The following is a 21,748-nucleotide window of genomic DNA, read 5'->3' as shown; positions in this document are numbered from 1 at the left end:
TCAGTCTTTGCACCTCTTTGATTTTTCTTGGTGACTTCATGTCCAAGACGACTTGAATTTTTTCAGGGTTAACCTCAATTCCACGTTGACCAATAAAAAATCCGAGAAATTTACCGGAATCAACACCAAAGATACATTTCTTCGGATTTAACATCATCTTATGCCGCCTGAGTTCGGTAAAAGTTTCTCGTAGATCCTTCAAATGGTCGGCCGGCTCTTTTGACTTGACAATTATGTCATCAATGTACACCTCTATATTCCAACCGAGCTGATCTCTAAAGACTGTATTAACCAGTCGCTGAAAAGTAGCAGGGGAATTCTTGAGGCTGAATGGCATAACCTTGTAACAGTACAACCCCTACTCAGTCACGAATGCTGTTTTCTCTTGGTCTTCTTCCCATAGGGGAATGTAATGGGATCTGGAATATGTGTCCATGAAGCTCATTAAGGCATGCCCAGCCGTTAAATCAACCAGGCCGTCAATTTTGGGCAAGGGAAAGCTATCCTTAAGGCATGCCTTGTTCAAATCTGTGTAGTCAACACACATCCTCCAAGTTCCATTCGACTTCTTCACAAGAACTACGTTAGCCACCCAGTCAGGGTAGTAGCATTACCGAATGAAACTGGCGTCCAACAGCTTTTTGACGTCGGCTGCGGCCGCCTGGTTCCTCTCCTCTCCATGATTTCTTTTCTTCTGGCAGACGGGCTTTATCATAGGGTTTACAGCCATCTTATGCACGGCCAGGTAAGGACTTATTCATGGTATCTCACCAACTTCGAATGCAAACACATCTTTGAACTCTCTCAACAGCTGGACTAACTCATCCCCAAGCATTTCCAAGGCTATAGTGCCTACACTGACCGTCCGACCTGGTTGATCAGGATCAAGCACTATATCTTGGTGATTGCCGGCAGGCTGGGGCCTTAACTCTTCTAGCTAGTCGACAGTCATTAATTGTTATGCTTGCTCTGTTTTGGCCGCCTTACGCTTCTGGCCGACCTGGTATATTGGGAGTGAGGTTCCTTCCTCTTTTGGCTCAAACAAATTTGGTCCTCGTATGGTTGGCTTGACACCCAACTGATTACATTCCTTACACTACTAGAAAAAGGCCCATTTCCGACGGAATTTTTCCGTTGAAAACACCTTGAAATCCGTCGGAAAAGGTGTTTCCGACGGAATTCTGTCGGAAACGGTTGTCGGAAATGCCTTCGTAGGAAATACCACCATTTCCGACGAAAATTCCGTCGGAAACACTTTTCCGACGGAAATTCCGACGGAATTTTCCGTCGAAAGACAATTTCTGGTATCTGCGAATTCCGTCGGAAATTTCCGACGGATTTTTCGTCGGAAACTATTTTTACTAAATTAAAAAAAATACGCCGTGCCACCTCCGGCACGGCGTATCACCACCTCCAACCACCAAAAAACCCAACATCAGACACGCCACAACCACCAACCCCTAACTCGTATCACCACCCACAACCACCCCACCACCCACAACCACCAGATCTACCACCAAACTCGAAAAAATTAACAAAAAACAAAAAAAAAATTAAAATGAAAACTTAAAACCCAAAAAATTCTTTGAAAACTGAACAAAAAAAAAAGAAAAATAATAAACAAAAAATGAAGACAGATTTACCACCACCCACCTAAAACCACCGTCGAAACCCACCTAAACCACCGTCGAAACCCACCTAAACCATCGCCGAAACCCGAAAAAATTAACAAACAAAAGAAGAAAAAAAATTAAAATCCCAACACCCAAACCCGAACTTCATCAGCCAAACCCTAACCCAAACCCATAACCAGATCCAAGCACCTAAAACACCCAAACCCTAACCTAGATCTACACCACCGCCACCGACAAGTCCACCACCACCGCAATTCAACCACAATTCACTATAAAATTAAAAAAAAAATCTCAAAAAACAAAAATAAGTAAGGAAAAAGGTACATACCTTGAATTTCACCCAAAAAACCTCCAAAATTGGCTCGAATTTGGGTTTTAAAGGTCAAATTCGAACCTGAAAACTCTAGATCTAAAGTTTTCAGGGTCGAATTTGACATGAAAAACCATTTATTTCTAAAAATTGGCGAGAAAGGGCGAAATTGGAGGAATTTGTTGTTGATTTTCGTAGTCGATGCTGGTGTTATTGTTGGTGTTGGTGTTGTTGTTGTCGGTGCTGGTGGGTGGTACTGGTGGTGGGAGATAAAGAGGGGAAAGAAGCTAAGAGGATAAAGAAGGGGGAAGGAGAACGAAGAGGAGAAGGTGAACGGGGATGGAGAACGAAGAGGGGCAGAAGAGAAAAAGATGGAGGATGAGAGAGGAGCAGAAGAGAAAGAGAAACTGGAGAAGAGAAGGGGCGGAGGAAGAGAGAGAAAAGGCGGAGGAAGAGAGAGAAAGACGGGCGGAAGAGAGAGAAAATGGAAATGAAATGAGGTCTTTAGGGTTTTAAAAGGGCTGAAATTTTTTTTATATATATAATTATATTCCAACGGAAAATTCCGTCGGAAATTTCCGACGGATTTTAATTCCGTCGGAAATTTAACTTTCCAATGGAAAATTCCGTCGTAAATTTCCGACAGAATTTAATTCCGTCGGAAATTTAACTTTCCGACGGAATTTTCCGTCGGAAAGCAAATTTTTTCCGACAGAATTAAAATCCGTTGTAAATTTACGACGGAATAAAAATCCGTCGGAAATTCTGATGTTTCAGACGGAATTTCATGTCCGTCGGAAGCATTCCATCGGAAATGACCCTTTTTCTAGTAGTGTTAGCCATTTTATGACTTTCTTGAATTATTCCAATTTTACCATCCGTCCTCTCAAACTTCAACAGCATTAGGTGAGGGACAATGACTGCCTTAGCTACATTCAGTGTTGGGCGGTGTAGACACCTAAAAATGTCTCCTCTAAACCAAACCTGATGATGTACAACCTTTCACCGCCATTATTGGTCGGGTTGAGTATGTAATCTTTAAGAGTGCTTAAATCCATGTTCATTCCCAATACATTTCATAAACCAAGCCAATTCATAGCCCATTTTCTCAAACTATAACTTAATTTTCTCTTTTCGTGCCTTTAAACCCAAAATAATTCATTTTGTGTCCATTAAAATCATTCATTTCGTGTCCTTTTTATAAAACGTTTAGACCAGTTTATTTTGGTCCATAATCTGGGTCCAATGATTAAATATTTGGATGGGGCTTGAAATGAGCTTTTCAACGATATATTATAAGCCCAAATTCGAGTTGTAACGAATAAGTTATTGCCAAAATACTAAACTGGGAATCACTACAAGAATCAGGTCGAATACCGACGGATTAGTTCCGACGGACAGGTAATTCCGTCGGAAAAGCCCAAATTTCCGACGGATTTATATTCCGTCGGATATTTCCGACGAATTAAAAATTTCCGTCGGAAATTTCCGACGGAATCAGAATCCGTCGGAATATATGCCCTTTCCGACAAATTTTTCCGTCGGAAATAATAATATCCGACGGAAAAATATCCCGTCGGAAATTTCCGACGGAAAATCCGTCGGAAAATACTTTTTTTAAAAAAAAACAAAAAACACATTTAAAATGAAACCCTAAAGCACGCAGGTTCTCATTCCGCCGCTCACCTCACTTTCCCCTTTCTCTCCCTTCTCTTTCCTCTTCCTTCTCTTTACAGATCTGTTCCTCTTCCTTCTTTCATCTTTCCTCTTCTCTTACAGATCTCCTCTTCTTTTTCCTCTTTCTTCTCTCCGCGCTTTCCCCTCTTTATTCCCACCACCGCAACTGCAAAAACCACCACCACCATCAACCTCAAACAACACCACCACTGCTACAACCACCTCCAACATCAACCTCAAACAACGGCGCGAAACAACAGCCACCGTCGCAACAACACCACCGCCTCTTTCAACAGCCACCACCACAATCACCGACATCAACACCACCACAATCGCCGACTTCAACACCACCACAATCGCCGACATCAACACCGCCACAATCGGCCAAGGGTTTCGCCCTTTCTCTCTCTTCTCATGATGAAAGCAAACTAAAGGTTTTTGGGCCAAATTCGTCTATCAAAAGCCTAGATCTAGATTTTTAATGGCCGAATTTGGCCTTGTTAAACCGTTTCGTGGTGAAATTCGAAGCATATTATTATTTAAGGTATGTTTTATGTTTTAATTTTTCGATTTTGTTGCTGATTTTTTTTTTTTTTTTAAATTTGGATTTCGATGGTGGTGGTGGGTGTGGCTTATGTGCATGCGTCTGATGGTTGTGGTGGTGGGTGTGGCTTATGTGCATGCGTGTTGAGTGTTAGATCTGGGCTGTTGGGTTGGGATTTATTTTTTTTTTTCTTTTTTTGTTTAATTTTTGGGTTGTGATGGTTTGTTTTGGTGGTGGCGGTGGTGGTTTTTGGTGGGTGGTGGGGTGGTAGATCTGGGCTCGTTTGTGTGGGTTAGGGTTAGGATGGTAGGGGTTTTGGTGGTTGTGGGTAGTGGAACAGTCTAAAGTGTTAGGGGGCTGGTGGTTAGAGGTGGGTGATACGTCGTGCCGGTGGTGGCACTGCGTATTTTTTTTTTAATTTCGCAAAAATAGTTTCCGACGGAATATTCGTTGGAAATTTTCGACGGAATTTCATTTCGTCGGAAATTTTCGACGGATTTTCCTGATGCTGAAAACCTCTTTCGAGGGAGAATTCAGTCGGAAATTTCGTCGGAAAAGTGTTTCCGTCGGAAATTTCGTCGGAAAAGTGTTTCCGAAGGAAATTCCGTCGGAAGAAGACAATTTTCCTACAAAGGGTTTTCCGACAAATGGTTGCGACGGAATTCTGTCGGAAACGGGTTTTCTGACGGATTTTGGGGTGGTTACGACGGAATTTTTCCGTCGGAAACGAGCCTTTTTCTAGTAGTGAATAAACCGAACCTAAGCCCACCTTACCTACGACCCAATGATCATGTGGAGGGTCCAAAGGATTTAATCCCACTCCTAATCCAATTAGGATTAATTGGAAGCTTCTATAAGCTTCTAAAAGATCTTGATTATCCTTTTTGAAAAGATAAGATTAAAGCATTTGAAATTGAATAAAACTTTCCTTTTTGAAAGTCCTAATTCTATTAAAATTGAAAGACGTTCAAAGATTGTCAGATATTATTTTCGTGCTTCATAGTTTTTATCTAATTCTTATATGGTTGGATAGCTCTTGAAATTATCTTTCCAATGATATATTATAATATTAATTCCGAGCTATAACGAAAAAGATATAAAAGAAATACGAAACTCTATCCAAAACTGACACCGTCCCACTATTTCGTCCATATCTTTTATTCTACAAAATATTGTATTCTGATTCTAATTGTGTTAGAAATTAGACTTCAAGAGATTCCCAACGATATCTTATTCATCTTATTCCGATTTCTGGATCAAAAGATATGATAAAAACAAAAACCGCAAAAACTGCTGTCTATCGCAAGAGTTTTATCCGATTCGAATTCTAATCTTCTCTTGATTTGACCCCTCTTTTTTCCCTATAAATAGAGGTCATATCTCCCCTTTTTCAATCATCAACAAGCTTGATCACCAAATCATTCTCTCTTCCTCTCTTCTACACCAAAAATCATTCTCTCTCCCTACACCAAAAATCATTTTCTTGCTCTAACCTAAATTCTAGCCACCCTATTCTCATTTTATATCCCTTAAGCACTTTAAGGAGTCCATACAATACCCGAAGTTCTATACTTAAACCAAGGCGTGAAAGGTAGAATTAACTGAGGGTTTGGACCAAATCAACTTTACCTTTTATTTAATTTAATTTCCATTTGATTTATTTTTATTGAAGTTACTAACAATTTATTCATGATGTAACAATTTCAAGGAATCGCGGAAAGTGAGTAATTAATCACTTAATTACTCTCATTATTATTTCTTATTGCTAATATCATGATGAGGATTATTATTTGATTTGACTAACGCTATTATTGTTGAATTGCTTCCAATATTAATGTTTATTCTATTATTATTTATGATCACCATATTGCATGTTAAAGGGAATATGTGATTGAATATCACGACTAATAAGATAACTTGGACAATCGGTTTAGGTTCCTTTAATCTTGTTATTTAATCAAGTGATCACCAATATTTTAGAGTAATGTGTTGCATTAATATTCAACCAATTTAGCATAATAATAGTTTGGAGCAAATTGAATCTTTGTTTGCATGCCTTTGAGATCACAGGAATGTTTTTCATTATAAGAATCGAGTAGAGGCCAATACGGGCGAATGTGACTCCATGACTCACTTCGTACCATCGTCCCCGATCCTCGTTCCGAACCATATGGAATTAGTAATATCATGGATTATGAATGGGGTGTAACCTTCACGGGTCAATCGTTGTTGTCTTTCGTTGTCCCTTAATCGTGGTTGCCTTTTATGATCCGTGAACGGTTTACAAGTTCCTTAAAAACTTGTTGGTGGCTCCCTACTTTCCTTGTCCCTAATCGTTGTCCCTTATCGTAATGTCAAGTCCCACTTCCTATGAGTGCCAAGCATATTCACCACTATGCTTTAACGTAGACGCACTTCAAATGACGCCTACAGGCGGCCAAGTATGACATTATAGCCGGTCAGCTCTTTGACCACTAGGAAGCGGACAACCATGTCTTTCCTTCCCCTTTTTCCCAAAGCGGACGGGAAGGTCTATCTGACCAACTAGATTTATGACATTCCCCCCCAAATCCAACTAGAGAGTGAGTGATGTCTTTAAGAGCATCTTCTAGGAACCTTAAATTCTTTAGGGCGACTAAGCTGATGATATCGACCGAGCTGCCCGTATCTATAATATTCGTCCCACTTTCAAGTTGGCTATTTGATGATGAATAACATAAGGTCGTTGTGCAGGGCTTTGACCTCCCCTCGGTCGGCCTCGCTGACGATTACTTCAGGAAAGGGTTCGGCCTTTACTACATCCGTTTGCATAACATTTCCCAAGTTCCAGGCGTCGTGCTTGATTCCTTTCATGGTGGGGCCGCCTGAGGCGAAACCCCCTGATATCACGGCCACAAAGCCTGAATCATTGCTATTCCCATCATCTTCCTTGTCATTCTTGTTTTTCTTCTCAGACGTGTTATCCATCCGTGTGTATGTGAACTTGGACTTCATCACATAAGAGTTTAACATGCCCTTCTCGGCCAGCTTGTCCAACAACCTCTTTAGGTTGATGCAATCGTTCGTGTCATGACCCACATCTTTATGGTAGTGACAGTACATGTTCTTGTTCATGTACTGGGCCGAACCTCTCAAAGGCTAAGGCTTTTCAAACTCAAATTTATCCTTGATCTCCATCAGAATGGAATAGCAATCTTTGTTGAACTCGTACAGGGGCTCGTATATCTTAACTTTCTTTGACTTAGCCTGTTGGCCGTCAACCACCCAGACCTCTTTTCTCTTGTTTCCTTCTTTCTTCCGGTCGGCCGAGTCTTGCGGAGAGGGTTGTTTTTTCTCAGCGCCCTTGGCCGACGCTTCTGATTTGGTAAGCGAACAAAAGTCCGCGGCCTCAATGTAGGCTTCGTCTTCCCGCTTAACACATGCGTAGGTCTGAATCTTTTTTCTCACCAAGTTAAATTTAAAACCATTATGCATTAATCCCCGGAGAAATTCAGAGTAGGCCATTTCGTCAGAGAGATTATGAATCCGGGATTTTTCTTGGTTAAACCTTTGGATGTACAAGCGCAGTCCTTCATTTTTTCCTTACACAATTGTTGACAAGTTGAGACTTGTTTTTCTAGCGGAATGTTGTAAGAAAAATTTCTTACAAACAGCAAGTTGAGTGTGGTAAAGCAATTAATGCACTCGGCTGGAAGATTATTGAACCAATCCTGCGCCGCCACAACTTTTAAAGTAGCTAGGAAGCATTTGCACCAAGTAGTGTTATCTACACTTTGTAAGTAGATCAAATTTGTGTACGAAGTGATATGCTCCTCAGGGTTGCCTGTGCCATCATAAGCACCCACAAGTACGCTCTTTACTTTTGCTGGTTGAGGAGAGCTCAAGACATCTTGCGAAAACGGAGGCGGCTTATCATTAAGAGTCAGCAAGCGCAGCTGCTAGTCAATTGGCTGGGGTTGCACGGATGGTCCGGCCAGATAGGGAGCCTAACCGAACACCTGGCCGTATGGCCCATATTGTCCGAAGACCTGGGGACTCAGCTGCACAATGCCATTGAAACCATGAGGGGGCTGATATTGAAGCGGTTGAACTGGAATGGGGGTAGGAGTGTTAACAGCTTGACTCCTGCTGGAGATGGCCGTGTTGGTATGCTGGAAGAGAGAGTGGTTAGAGAACTCATCCGGGATGGTTGTGGTAGAGGTCGTGTCTGAGTAAGCGGCACGCTCCCATTGTTTGTAACAAATGTCATCCCTTGCGTCCCTCTAGCGTCGAGACGGTTCAGGCTCTTCTCTTTGAGGCTGTCTGCCCCTCCCCCAGCCGACTGGATTTTCTCCAACAGACTTGACAAGTTTGTCCGTGGCACCCTAGGAGACCTTCCATGCGGCCGGCGGAATGGGGTGTTCCCAACATCTGTTGCGTTGGTTCTGTTCTGTGTTTTTTGGAGCACCCTCTCCTCTTTCTTGGACAGCTGCTTAGAGGTAGAGGTGCGGTTGGTCTCATACTCTTTACGAAGTTTGTTGAGTTCGGCTAGCAAAGTGGCTGCAGTAACTGGAGGGTCCTCGGCCTCGTGGAATAAGGCGGTCAGAGGAACACTAGAATGTATTGTAGTGACTATATCCTCTACATAGCCGTCCTCGCCTGGACTTGGGCCGGCATTAGGTGTCTGACCATCTATTGCCATAACGAATGAGTATCCCAAAGACGCGCCAAATGTTTCAGGTGATTTTTGAATTTCCACGCATACTGGTCACACTCTTCCGGCAATTAGACTCGAACACCTGCAAAATAACGAATATTTCGGTATCGGAATATTCGCCTCCGACGATCATGTTAGAGATCTGAAACGGAAAGGCTAGAGAGAGTACGTAGAGAGAAGTTGGAGCTACTTAATGCTCTTTTTCTTGTGATGTCACAATCCACCCCTCCCATCATAAATGATTGGGGTATTTATAGGGTGGGAATTTGTGCCCCTTTAGGGTTAATACCCTAAAATTCCATGACTTGATTGGCTGCGCAATCAGGTGACGCCACATGTTGCATGGGGGCGCCGCTTTGTGGCTTTCGACAATATCTCTCGGGATTTGGGCCCTGATGCATTAAAGGCCTCTTTTTGCTGATTTCAGGTGCTCACTTGAGCATAGGATACGTGTCATCTTCCCATAGGAACACGTGTCGCCCTTTGACTAGGCCACGTGTCGCTACGGGATTAGGCCACGTGTATAAACCCTAAACCCTAAACACCTAAAGTCTGTCTAGTTTCTAATTATAATCCTCATCTAACTAGGAAAACATAAAATATATAAATAAATAAAGGATAATAATCATATCGATCTTTTCCTAAAGAAATCTCGTTGGTATATGGTAAGTTTAGTTTATTTTCTAACAAACCTTCCTTTAAACTTAACTTACCAAACATCCACATGTACCAACTACACTTAGGTGTTGTTTGGTTGATATGGGAACTTATTTCCCTTAGGCAATTGCATTTCATTGGAATTAAATTCCCACATTCAATTTCCTAGGAATTGCACAAATTTGTTTTGTTGTTATAAAGGAAATTGCAATTCATGGGAATTTTGGGTTACCAAGGGGGGCCATGGTAATTTAATTCCCACATTTTGTAGGAATTGAAAATTCCCATGAATTTGCAATTTCTACATATCTCACATTTTTTAGCCAACCAAACAAACCACCAATTTTTAAATTCCCATGATTTTTCAACTCTCCCCTTTTTTTTGTTCAACCAAACAAGGTCTTATTCTTCTATAGTGCTACATCATAATCATCATCTGTTACAATAATAGTAGCGATCTCACCCTTGTTAACATTATTCTTCAACGCCTTCAAGTCCTTCTTGTACTTAGAACACCTTATTTGAATTATCTTCTTCATAGTACCAATACTTGATGTTAGGATTAACCCCTTTCTTGTCTTTCCAATTTTTTCCACCACTTAATTCGATTCGTCTACCAATCCCTCATTGTTGATTGACGATCCACCTTGCTTTATAAATCTCTCCGCCTAGTTTAGGGCCATCATGCATGGTATCATCCAAAGCAATAGTTGTCTTCCCTACAAGCAAACTTGTTATAACATAATTATAATTTTTATGGAGAGACATCAAGAATTAATTGCCTTTCTTCTTCCTCGATTTTCACATCTATGTTGATTAATTTTGAGAATTGAAAAGAAATTTCAAGTAATAATTAAATTACTTAGGCTATGGTGTTGTAATTTAATTAACAAAGAATATTGAAGCAATTGATCTTGTTTAAGATTGATAAAGAACAAGAACACGAACCTTCGATGCCTCTGAACTCCGCCTGAACAGCCGTCCGGTCAGGGTGGTGCGCGCCCGACCGGGCGCGAGGCTGGTTTGGTTTCGCTGAAAACCGCCCGGTCGGGCGATGGTCGGCCCGACCGGGCGCGAGAGGACGCTTGGATAATTGCAGAAAACCGCCCGATCGGGCGGTGGTCGGCCCGACCGGGCGCGTGACAGAATTGACGTTTCGTCAGTTTTGTAAGGCAGTTATGTTCGTGGCTTTTGGCTGAAAATTTGCTTTAATATATATATGTACAAAGTACATATGTTGGATAAATATGAGAAAAATATCAGATTATTTTTCTTGATTAACTTTTGCAATCTTCTTTTCATCATCATAAATTCTCAAGCTTTTATACATTGAATTGTAATTATCCTACTTGTAATTACAATTGTTTCTTCGTTGTATCTCCTTAGTAAATTTCCGTGAAAACCCGGTTGTAGTTTAGGGTCGGAATTATACTTTTGGGAAAGTGATCCCGTTCACGCCTCGAAGTTTTCCGGTTCTATTATTTGCTGTTTTTGTGACCCTTGTTCATACACAAATTCCCCAACAATCCAAAAGTATAATTTACAAAGATGGCAAATGTTAAGGAATTGATGACCAACATTCAAAAGTTGGACAAATTCGAGGGTGTTGATTTTCGAAGATGGCAGAAAAAGATGCATTTCTTCTTGACTACTATTGGGGTGGCTTATGTTCTTGCAACTCCAAAACCCCAGGAGAAGGAGGAGGAAACTTTGGATGATACAAGGAAACGCAACAAGTGGGAAAATGACAATTATATTTGTTGTGGCCATATTCTCAATGGTATGTCTAATGAACTCTTTGATATTTATCAATTTAATGATTCTGCTAAGTCTTTATGGGATGAATTAGAGGCTAAGTATATGGCTGAAGATGCTTCTAGCAAGAAATTTCTTGTTAGTAAATTTAACAATTATAAGTTTGTTGAAAGTAGGCCAATTATGGAACAGTTTCATGAAGTTCAAAGAGTATTAGGAAGTCTTAGACAGCATAACATAGTTCATGATGAGACTTTTGTAGTGTCATCAATAATAGACAAATTGCCCTTTTCTTGGAAAGACTTTAAAAGTGGTTTAAAGCATAGAAAGGATGATGTTAACCTTGAGAGTTTGGCTTCTCACATTCGGATTGAGGAAGAAATCCGGGTGCAAGAGGGAAATAAGGATGGAAATCCTAGTTCTACTACGGTAAATGTAGTGGAGAATGCCAAACAAAATGTGAGAAAAAGGGGTAATGACTCAAACAAAAATAAAGGCAAGAAGCCTAAGGAAAGTGGTGATGGTTCTAAATCACGTGCTTGTTGGGTTTGTGGAAAACCCGGACACTTCAAGAAAGATTGCACAATCTAGAAGAAGAAAATGAGCAAGAAGAAGGCTCAAGATGGGAATGGCAATGCTAGCCAATCCCAAGACAAACAAGGTAAATCTTGTGCACAAATTTCATTTAATTCATTTATGAATTATGTGTGTATGATTTCTGAAATCAATTGTGTACAGGCTGATTGTTCGTGGTATATCGATTCGGGTGCATCGAGGCATGTGTGCAAGGATAGATCATTGTTCAAGACCTTCTTGGAGGTTGATGATGGAGAAATTCTCTATATGGGCAATGACTCTACAGCTAAGGTGCTTGGCAAAGGACAAGTGGAGCTAGTCTTTAGTTCGGGAAAATCTCTTATTTTAAGAGATGTGTTGTATTCTCCCGAACTTAGGAGAAATCTTGTATCCGGTGCAGTCTTGAATCGATTAGGTTTTAAGATGGTGTTTGAGTCAGATAAATTTGTTTTGTCTAAAGGAGGTCAATTTGTAGGACTTGGTTATTTGTGTAATGGTATGTTTAAATTAAGTATTTCAAATACTTTGAACGATGTTGTGTATGTTGTTAATGATAATTCTTCTCTATGGCATTTGCGTCTTGGACATGTTAATTATAAAAAATTGTATTTTATGTCAAAGCATGATATGATACCTGTTTTTGATCCAAGAATAGAGAAGTGTAGGACATGCATGTTAACCAAAATCACAAGGAAACCGTTTCCACAAGTTGTTGAGAAAAATAATTCATTGCTTGAATTGGTGCATAGTGACTTATGTGATTTTCATAGCACACCTTCTTTAGGGAATAAAAAATATTTGGTAACTTTTATTGATGATTATTCAAGGTTTTGTTACATTTATTTGTTATTCTCTAAAGATGAAGCCCTTGATAAATTTAGAACATACAAAAGTGAAGTAGAATTGCAAACCAATGAAAAGATTAAAAAGTTAAGAACTGATAAAGGAGGTGAATACTATGATCCAAGTTATTTGCAATCTTTAGGTTTAGTACATGAAACTACCGCGGCATATACACCACAACAAAATGGTGTAGCGGAAAGGAAGAATAGGACACTAGAAGAAATGGTAAATTCTATGTTGTCATATTCAGGTTTAAGTGATGGTTTTTGGGGTGAAGCCGTTTTAACGGCTTGTTATGTGTTAAATCGTGTTCCCATGAAAGGGAAAGATGTAACCCCATATGAGCTATGGTATAAAAGGAAACCAAACTTGAGTCATCTCAAAGTTTGGGGTTGTAGGGCAATTGTAAAAGTGCCGGAACCTAAACGTAAAAAGTTAGGTGAAAGAGGAGTTGAATGCATTTTTATAGGATATGCGGATCATAGCAAATCCTATAGGTTCTATGTAATAGAGCAAAATGACTTTTGGTCGGTACATACCACCATTGAGTCAAGGGATGCATTGTTTGATGAAAATCGTTTTTCATCAATTCCTAGACCAAAGGATATAACTCCAACTACCAATGCTCAAAGTTTTGATCAAGTTGTCATTGATCAAGAAGTGGATGACCAAACTCATTTAGAAGAGGCATCTACATCATCATCACAACCTAGGAGAAGTAAGAGGGCAAGGAAAGAAAAATCTTTTGGCCCGGACTTTCATGTGTACTTAGTTGAAGGATCAAGGGAATCTGTTTCGACAAAATTCCCATACATTTTTAATGTGGAAGATGATCCTTTGACCTATGAAGAGGCTATGAGGTCTCGTGATGCTCCATTTTGGAAGGAAGCTATTAATGATGAGATAGAATCCATCATGGGAAACAATACTTGGGTTTTAGCTAATTTACCACCAAAATGTAAACCAATTGGGTGTAAATGGATCTTCAAGAAAAAATTGAGGATTGATGGAACGGTTGAAAAGTTCAAAGCCCGGTTAGTGGCACAAGGTTTTACACAAAAACCTGGTATCGATTACTTTGATACATATGCACCTGTTGCTAGAATCTCAACTATAAGGTTATTGATTGCACTTGCGGCAATCCATAATCTTGTGATCCATTAAATGGATGTCAAGACAGCATTCTTGAATGGAGATCTAGAGGAAGAAGTTTACATGCGACAACCGGAAGGGTTTGTTGTGGAAGGACAAGAGGAAAAGGTTTGCAAGTTGATTAAATCTTTATATGGGCTAAAGCAAGCACCTAAGCAATGGCATCAAAAGTTTGATGAGGTTGTGTTGTCTAATGGATTTAAACTGAATAATTCAGACAAGTGTGTTTATAGCAAATTTGATGACAACGGTCAAGGTGTCATAATTTGTCTATATGTAGATGATATGTTGATATTTGGAACGGATTTGTCACAAGTTGAAAAGACAAAGTCGTTCCTTAGTTCAAAGTTTTCCATGAAAGACATGGGAGAAGCGGATGTCATCTTGGGCATAAGGATAAAGAGGGAAAAAGGAAAGTTGATCTTGTCACAATCTCATTACATTGAGAAAGTGCTCAAGAAATTCAATGTGAGTGAAGACACTACTTCTCTTTATTCAACACCTATGGATCCTAGCATAAAGTTGATACCTAATGAAGGTTATGCGGTTGCACAACTTGAATATGCTAGAGTAATAGGTTGTTTGATGTATGCCATGACAAGTACTAGACCGGATATTGCTTATGCAGTTGGTCAACTGAGCAGGTACACTAGCAAGCCTAGTATGCTACATTGGCAAGCCGTTCGACGCTTGTTGAAGTACTTGAAGAAACCAAGGAGTATGGTTTGTCTTTTAGTGGATATCCATCGGTTGTAGAAGGATATTCGGATGCAAGTTGGATCTCTAACAAAGATCATTCCTCCACAAGTGGATGGGTTTTCCGATATGGGGGAGGTGCCATTTCATGGGCTTCTAAGAAGCAAACTTGCATTGCGGACTCCACAATGACATCGGAGTTCATTGCTTTGCATTCGGCTGGTAAAGAAGCCGAATGGTTAAAGGATCTCATGTTTGAGATTCCTTTGTTGCCAAAACCGATATCACCAATAGTGATACATTGTGATAACAATGCTACCTTGGCAAGGGCTTATAGCCAAGTTTATAATGGTAAGTCAAGGCACATTGGAGTACGGCATAGCTACATCCAAGGACTTATCAAGGATAGTGTGATCACTATTGATTATGTTCGAACGGATCTAAATCTCGCTGACTGTTTTACAAAAGCATTGGCTAGAGATGTTAATAGAAGGATGGCAATCGGTTTGGGATTGGAGCCCTAAATAATTACAATTAGGAGAATCTCAACTTAACGCCCAATAAGACTTTGGGTCTTAAGTTCAATGAGATTAATTCTCTTAATTGTTGATTGGGAACTTGTTTATTCATCCAAGGTAAAGTTCCGGTCTTTCTGTGATGAAAAGAGGTTGTTTCTAACTTAATAGAATTCCTGATAAAAGTGCTTTGTCACAGGAGCATGTTGGAATTCTACCTATATAAGTACGAGGTTTTTCCGCTTCAAGAAGCTATTTAGGGTGTAGCTTTGATGTACTTATGAATAGATATGGACACATGGCTTATAGTGTCAAGCTAATATGTATTTAAGTATTTAATCTTGTGTGTGTAATATCTTTGAGTTTCCAAATGTGTTGCTTTTGGTTCAAACGTTTTACGATACCAAATCGATACAGATTCTTGAATTGTATATTTCACTAAGTGGAAGTTCAAGTCTATGTACACTTTCATTTATGCATAAGATTGTTTTGTGATGATGATGTTTTGCAATGTGTCTAGTTTAATTCTCAAAATGGGAGAGGATTGTTGATTAATTTTGAGAATTGAAAAGAAATTTCAAGTAATAATTAAATTACTTAGGCTATGGTGTTGTAATTTAATTAACAAAGAATATTGAAGCAATTGATCTTGTTTAAGATTGATAAAGAACAAGAACACGAACCTTCGCTGCCTCTGAACTCCGCCCGAACAGCCGCCCGGTCAGGGTGGTGCGCGCCCGACCGGGCGCGAGGCTGGTTTGGTTTCGCTGAAAACCGCCCGGTCGGGCGGTGGTCGGCCCGATCGGGCGCGAGAGGACGCTTGGATAATTGCAGAAAACCGCCCGATCGGGCGGTGGTCGGCCCGACCGGGCGCGTGACAGAACTGACGTTTCGTCAGTTTTGTAAGGCAGTTATGTTCGTGGCTTTTGGCTGAAAATTTGCTTTAATATATATATGTACAAAGTACATATGTTGGATAAATATGAGAAAAATATCAGATTATTTTTCTTGATTAACTTTTGCAATCTTCTTTTCATCATCATAAATTCTCAAGCTTTTATACATTGAATTGTAATTATCCTACTTGTAATTACAATTGTTTCTTCGTTGTATCTCTTTAGTAAATTTCCGTGAAAACCCGGTTGTAGTTTAGGGTCGGAATTATACTTTTGGGAAAGTGATCCCGTTCACGCCTCGAAGTTTTCCGGTTCTATTATTTGCTGTTTTTGTGACCCTTGTTCATACACAAATTCCCCAACAATCTAAACTCATTAATTGATCAAGCCATTAAACTTATATTGATGATCTTGTAGCGAGCTGAGCCACCTTCTTCCATCTCGAGTGAATAAAACTATTTCTTCAAGAACAACTTGTTTGCTAGTTACTTGGACGCGTACATCTTTGACAACTTCTCCACAAATCATTTTAATTCGTATCTGACAAGACATTGTACTTCACCTTCGGGGCAAGAGCCAATCGAATCGTACTAGCTTGTAGCGTGAAGTTGCATATCCTCCCACTTGTCATTATATATCCAACGCATTAGGTTTCTTATCTTCCAAGCTTTTGTGAAGACTTTGATGTATAAGAATATCCTTTACCGTATACATCAAAGTCTTCCATGCCATAACAAAAAATTCATCTTCCTGTTAAAGAATTCCACATTGTATTTGTTTCAAAAATCTTCCATGCCTTAACCTAACACTTAATACCAATTTGTTATAACGAATGTGTGCAATGGAGCGATTTGAGAGTTCACCCTCAAACACAATATAGAGTAAATAGCAAAACACAATAATAAAAGAGAGTGTTTATGACAAAATTTATATTTCCAGCCCTTCAACTAAATAATTTTTTTATTAAGTTTCTACAAAATAAGTGGCAATTCTTATAAATGGACCTGGTTCACACTAATTTATTGTGAACCTCTAACATTAGAGACAATATGATTGTTTTGTTAATAAAAAAAGTCACTATATTAAAATAAAGGTTGCTATGTTGAAATAAACATGAGTGTGACATTAAAAGCTATAAGAGGTTATTTTTTTAATGATATTTTTAATATAATGTTCAATATGAATAACAAAGATCACTATGTTAAAATTAGGTCACTATTCGATATAATTTCGTACTTTAAGTTCATGATAATATTAATGGTCACACAAGTTTTAAAAAAGGTTACTATGTTAGAAATAAGGTTACTATATTAAAATTAGGGGCCACTATGTTGAATATAATGCCAGTTACGTGTATATAAACCTTAGGTCCACAATAATATTATTGTGAACCAGGTCCACGCAAAATTTTCTGCAAAATAAGACAATAACTCTCTTAATGATTTCTTCCTCAACAAATCATCATAAAACCATCCTAATTTTATAGTACGCCTAAACCCTCTTAAATAGGCTAACTATTAAACTAGAAACCCTCATCAATTAGGATATTTTAATTTACTTGCTCCCCAAACCTAAATAATTGTAGATTGATTATATACCTTAGATCTATCTAATTTCTTAATTACAATCCTCATCTAACTAGGAAAGTATAAAAGATAGATAATCACGTCTTTTTCCAAAAAAAAAATCTCATTGATATTTCATATTTGATACGTTTTGTTTATTTCCTAACAAAGATTGAGTGAGTAGTGTTTCCATCTACATCAATCTTAACATTTACAATTTGCAAATGTTAAAATATAGGAGAGAGTGAGTGAGTGAGTGAGTGGTGTACCCGTAAAAAAGAAAAAGATTGTCTAAGTAATAAGTGTACAAAAGTTGGTACTTGTGTGTGGTGTGGACAAATAAAAACATATTCATGTAAGAGAAAGTCAATGAAAGAATAGTAGAGGAATTTAGGGAAGAGTAATTAATAAAATAAAGTCTCTTGATCTAAGCTAGTAAATTTTTTAAATGAAATAAAATAAAGTCTCTTGATCTAGTAATTATTTTTTTAAGTAAAGTAAGATGAACTGTTTTTATCAGAATGAACCTTTCATGAGTCAATTTAAATAAGTTTGTAAGCTAAACACTTTGAGATCAGAGTAGGGCCGGAGAGTGGGAAGGTTAAGGGACCTCTTTACCCTCAAAGTGCTCTCTAGTGGGGATTGTACCACTAATATCAAGCGTAAAAGGCTCAATCTTTATCTATAGGTCAAGGTTTGCTTTGTTCTTGATTTGGTAATTTGGCAATTAAATTATTTATTATAATTAAATACTAGTCAATTAGTTATTATGTGGAATTTTGAAATTTTTTATACCTCACAAATAATAACTCAAGTTTGTACATATTAATTTACAAATGTTGTATAAAATTTAAGCGAAAAAAGAATGAAAATTGTATAGTACTAGTTTAATTTTTTTTTTCGAGTAACTAGTACTTGTTTAAGTTAGGGCCTGTTCACATTTACTTAATTTCAATTAAGTTAAGTTCAGTTCAGTTCCAATCAGTTCAGTTATGTCAGCTCCTAATTTCCCTCTCTCATAAAATAATCATTTTAACTCGTACTAGTATATAAAAAGGAAGGAAATAAAAAGTTCATAATACAGGATTACTTGATGGTTTATCAATGTACCTAATCTTTCGGTTGCTTAATTTGATACTTGCCTTGTCACAGGTGTTAATGAATATTATTGATTTGACTTGTTAATTTACTCAAATATTGCAGGAAAAAATACTATAAAATCAGAGAACAAATTGATACGTGTGGGCTGAAATATTTCATGTACTCCGTAGGTAAACGTTGTGATGTACTTAGAACATTGTTTTAGAAGCAAAATTCACCCCAATTATATTGCAATTGGTATTATTGTTGCCTCTTAAAATAACACAACGATTATTCTTAATGTGAACTCAAAAAGAGGGATGAAGAACTCACACAATATGACGAGGTATACGTATATCTAGATGATTGAGGATCATTTGTCCTGCAGTAGGTTATTTTTAAGCAAGATCAAATGGAAGGGATCTTGAATTGGATAAGATAAGAGTTATGACATTGAAAGCAACTCCCTTTGCTATTGTCCAAAAAAAAAAAAAAAAAAAAGAGAGCAAAGCAACTAAAGATGTCAACTAATAAGATTTGGAGGACTATAATACCTTAGACCTTTAATTTACTTCGTTACATATAACTAGAGGTGGTTATTGGGTAGGCTTGTCCAATGATAATAGGGTCAGGGCCAAGCTTAAAGGGCTTTTAATGGACAAGGTCAAGATAGAGTCAAAATGTTTTCCCAATTTAATTGATAAAGAAAATAGACAATGTAAAAATAATTACATATATAAATTTATATTCATATATACTTAATAATGGCTTTGTCCAAGATATCAACAGCATAGTGCATCATCTTCACTTGATTTTCTCTTACAATAATTTGATTAAATTAATTTATTTGAATTTATATCTACACAAATTTGAACACAGAATAAAATTACATAGACAAATTTATATCGACCCGCTATTGACCCGTGACCCGTATTGCCCCGACCCAATATTGACCCTATAAAATGTGACCCTCTTTGACCCGACCCGCACCGACCCTGACTCGACCCGCCCAATAACCAGGTCTACATATAACCAACAACAATAACGTACCATGTTCATGAATTAAATCTATAATTATAATGTGAACGGGTGTAACTAACACCAAAAAACAATGATTGAATTCATTTCTACTGTTTCAATAATCCGCAAGATCAACTAAGGCCCTGTTCTTTAGAGCTGTTCTGCTCTGCTAAAATGTGCTCTACTCTGCTCTGCAGTGTGTGGAAGTCCTGCTTTGCTCTGCTGAAATTTGCTCTGTTTTGCTGTGCCTAAAAAGAAAAGGGACTAAGAGTTACTCTATTGATGAATAATTGATCAATTAATCTACACTAATCGTAACACTAACACAGTTGAAGTTGGTTTAACAATGTAAATTGCTTGTCAAAAAACAATATCATATGTACCATCCGATACGTACCTGAGGACCTACCATTAAATTTGCCATTAAATTTACTCTATCCGATATGTACGATCCGATAATTACCATTTAATTTAATTTAATCTTGCACAACTACTTGAGGACCTACCAGTCATCACATAAATTTGCCTATAAATGTATGTTCTAGTGTGCTACCATTTTGCCTTTCTCATCCAAACTCAAAGTTGTATTCTCAACCTTATTCTTGCAAATAATTTCCTAAATAACTTGTAAATGGCATACTCAAAGGGTTTACTGGTAGCCCTATTAGCAGCTACTCTTCTCATTTCTTCTGAGGTCTTTGCTCGTGAGCTAGCTGAGACTTCTACCAACGAAAAAACTCGTGAGTTTTGTACAACTACTAAAGAATTACTCTTAAATGCATACTATTACGTACTTTCTTGGTTTTTCAGTAGATGCATGTGTCTTTTCGAGTCCTTATACAATTTTAAGGGGAGTGTTCGACACTTCGACTTCTATTTTTTAATATTTGCAATAAAGGGGTATTATTTATAAGTCATAAAAATTATTTGTGACAAATAATAAAAAACATAGATAGTATAATACATTAGTCTGTTTCATTTTATTTACATCCATTTTAAATTTTTAGGTGTCTAAGCTAATATACTTTTCATAGAATATATATTATTATCTTCACTTGATCTCCTTTTTTTTTTTTTTTTTTTTCTCTCGATCTACCTTTTTACATGTATATAATCATTTGCAAATGGCTAATTAAAAAAAATGACATTATTCTTTTAAAACATTGACATTATAAATTTTTTGTATTGTGTTTTATTTTGTAGAGTCTGTGGAAGAGTCTAAACATGGACACTACGGACATGGTTCCTATGGACATGGCTCTTATGGACACGGAGGATATGGTCACGGTGGACACGGCGGTCACTACCCACCCAAGGAAGAGGAAGATAAGGATCAAAAGAATGATGTCATAGAACCTCAACACTATGGTCACGGCGGATATGGTGGTGGTGGTGGCTATGGTCATGGTGGATACGGTGGCGGCGGCTATGGTCATGGTGGATACGGTGGTGGCGGCTACGGCCATGGAGGTTATGGTCATGGCGGTTATGGCCATGGCGGTTATGGACATGGTGGATATGGCCATGGTGGTTATGGACACGGTGGATACGGTGGTCACTACCCCCCTAAGGAGACAAAGACTACCGAGGAGCAAAAGGGTAACTAAATACGTTAAGGCATTAGAGGAAATAAATTGTATGTGTGTATTACACTAGTTAAATTATAGATTAAAAGGATGTGGTTGTTGGGAATTAAGGTTGTTACTTACTATGTTGTTAAAGTAGATTGTTAATGTAATGTTTATCAGACCATGTACTCTGATAAATGTTTATAATTGTATAATGTAATGTTGTGATTCTCTCTTATGTAAAATCTAAATATGAAACCAATGGTCATGTACTCATCATGTATGTTATGGTAATATTTAAAAAAAATTTAAAAAGTACGTTCATGGCATATGTTTTTATAAGAAAGATGTTATTGTTTGGAAATAAGGGTATAATTGTGTTTGATCAATGCGGAATAAATCAATGAAAAATAAAAACGAGAAAAACAATAAAGAAGATAAACAAAGAAAACAAGGATTTACGTGGTTCGGTCAAAATAGGCCTACATCCACGGGTGGGAGAGTCGAGAGCTTCTTCACTATAATGGAGAAAGAAACAAGAGAATAATACAAGGAGTCCTAAAT

At 38.1% G+C, this 21,748-nt stretch overlaps 1 protein-coding gene across 1 annotated transcript; it reads left to right on the top strand.

The window, feature by feature from the left end:
* The first annotated feature begins 20,179 nt into the window (after positions 1 to 20,179).
* On the top strand, positions 20,180 to 21,513 carry LOC145601577 (uncharacterized). Its single transcript, XM_081657615.1, has 2 exons — positions 20,180 to 20,356; positions 20,820 to 21,513. The coding sequence occupies exons 1-2, from the start codon at positions 20,248 to 20,250 to the stop codon at positions 21,221 to 21,223; spliced, it is 513 nt and encodes a 170-aa protein (XP_081513741.1). The 5' UTR covers positions 20,180 to 20,247; the 3' UTR covers positions 21,224 to 21,513.
* Positions 21,514 to 21,748: the final 235 nt, after the last annotated feature.

Source organism: Chenopodium album, chromosome 21 (assembly GCF_948465745.1).
Source record: "Chenopodium album chromosome 21, dcCheAlbu1.1, whole genome shotgun sequence".
In the NCBI taxonomy this organism is placed as follows: Eukaryota; Viridiplantae; Streptophyta; class Magnoliopsida; order Caryophyllales; family Amaranthaceae; genus Chenopodium; species Chenopodium album.
Note: the sequence above shows the minus strand (reverse complement) of the source record. Positions and strands in the feature narration are given on the sequence as shown.

Coding starts and splice junctions, on each gene's coding strand:
- LOC145601577 (XM_081657615.1), top strand. CDS start 20,248: ATGGCATACTCAAAGGGTTTACTGGTAGCCCTATTAGCAGCTACTCTT. Junction 20,357..20,819: donor TTCTACCAACGAAAAAACTC/GTGAGTTTTGTA, acceptor TTTATTTTGTAG/AGTCTGTGGAAGAGTCTAAA.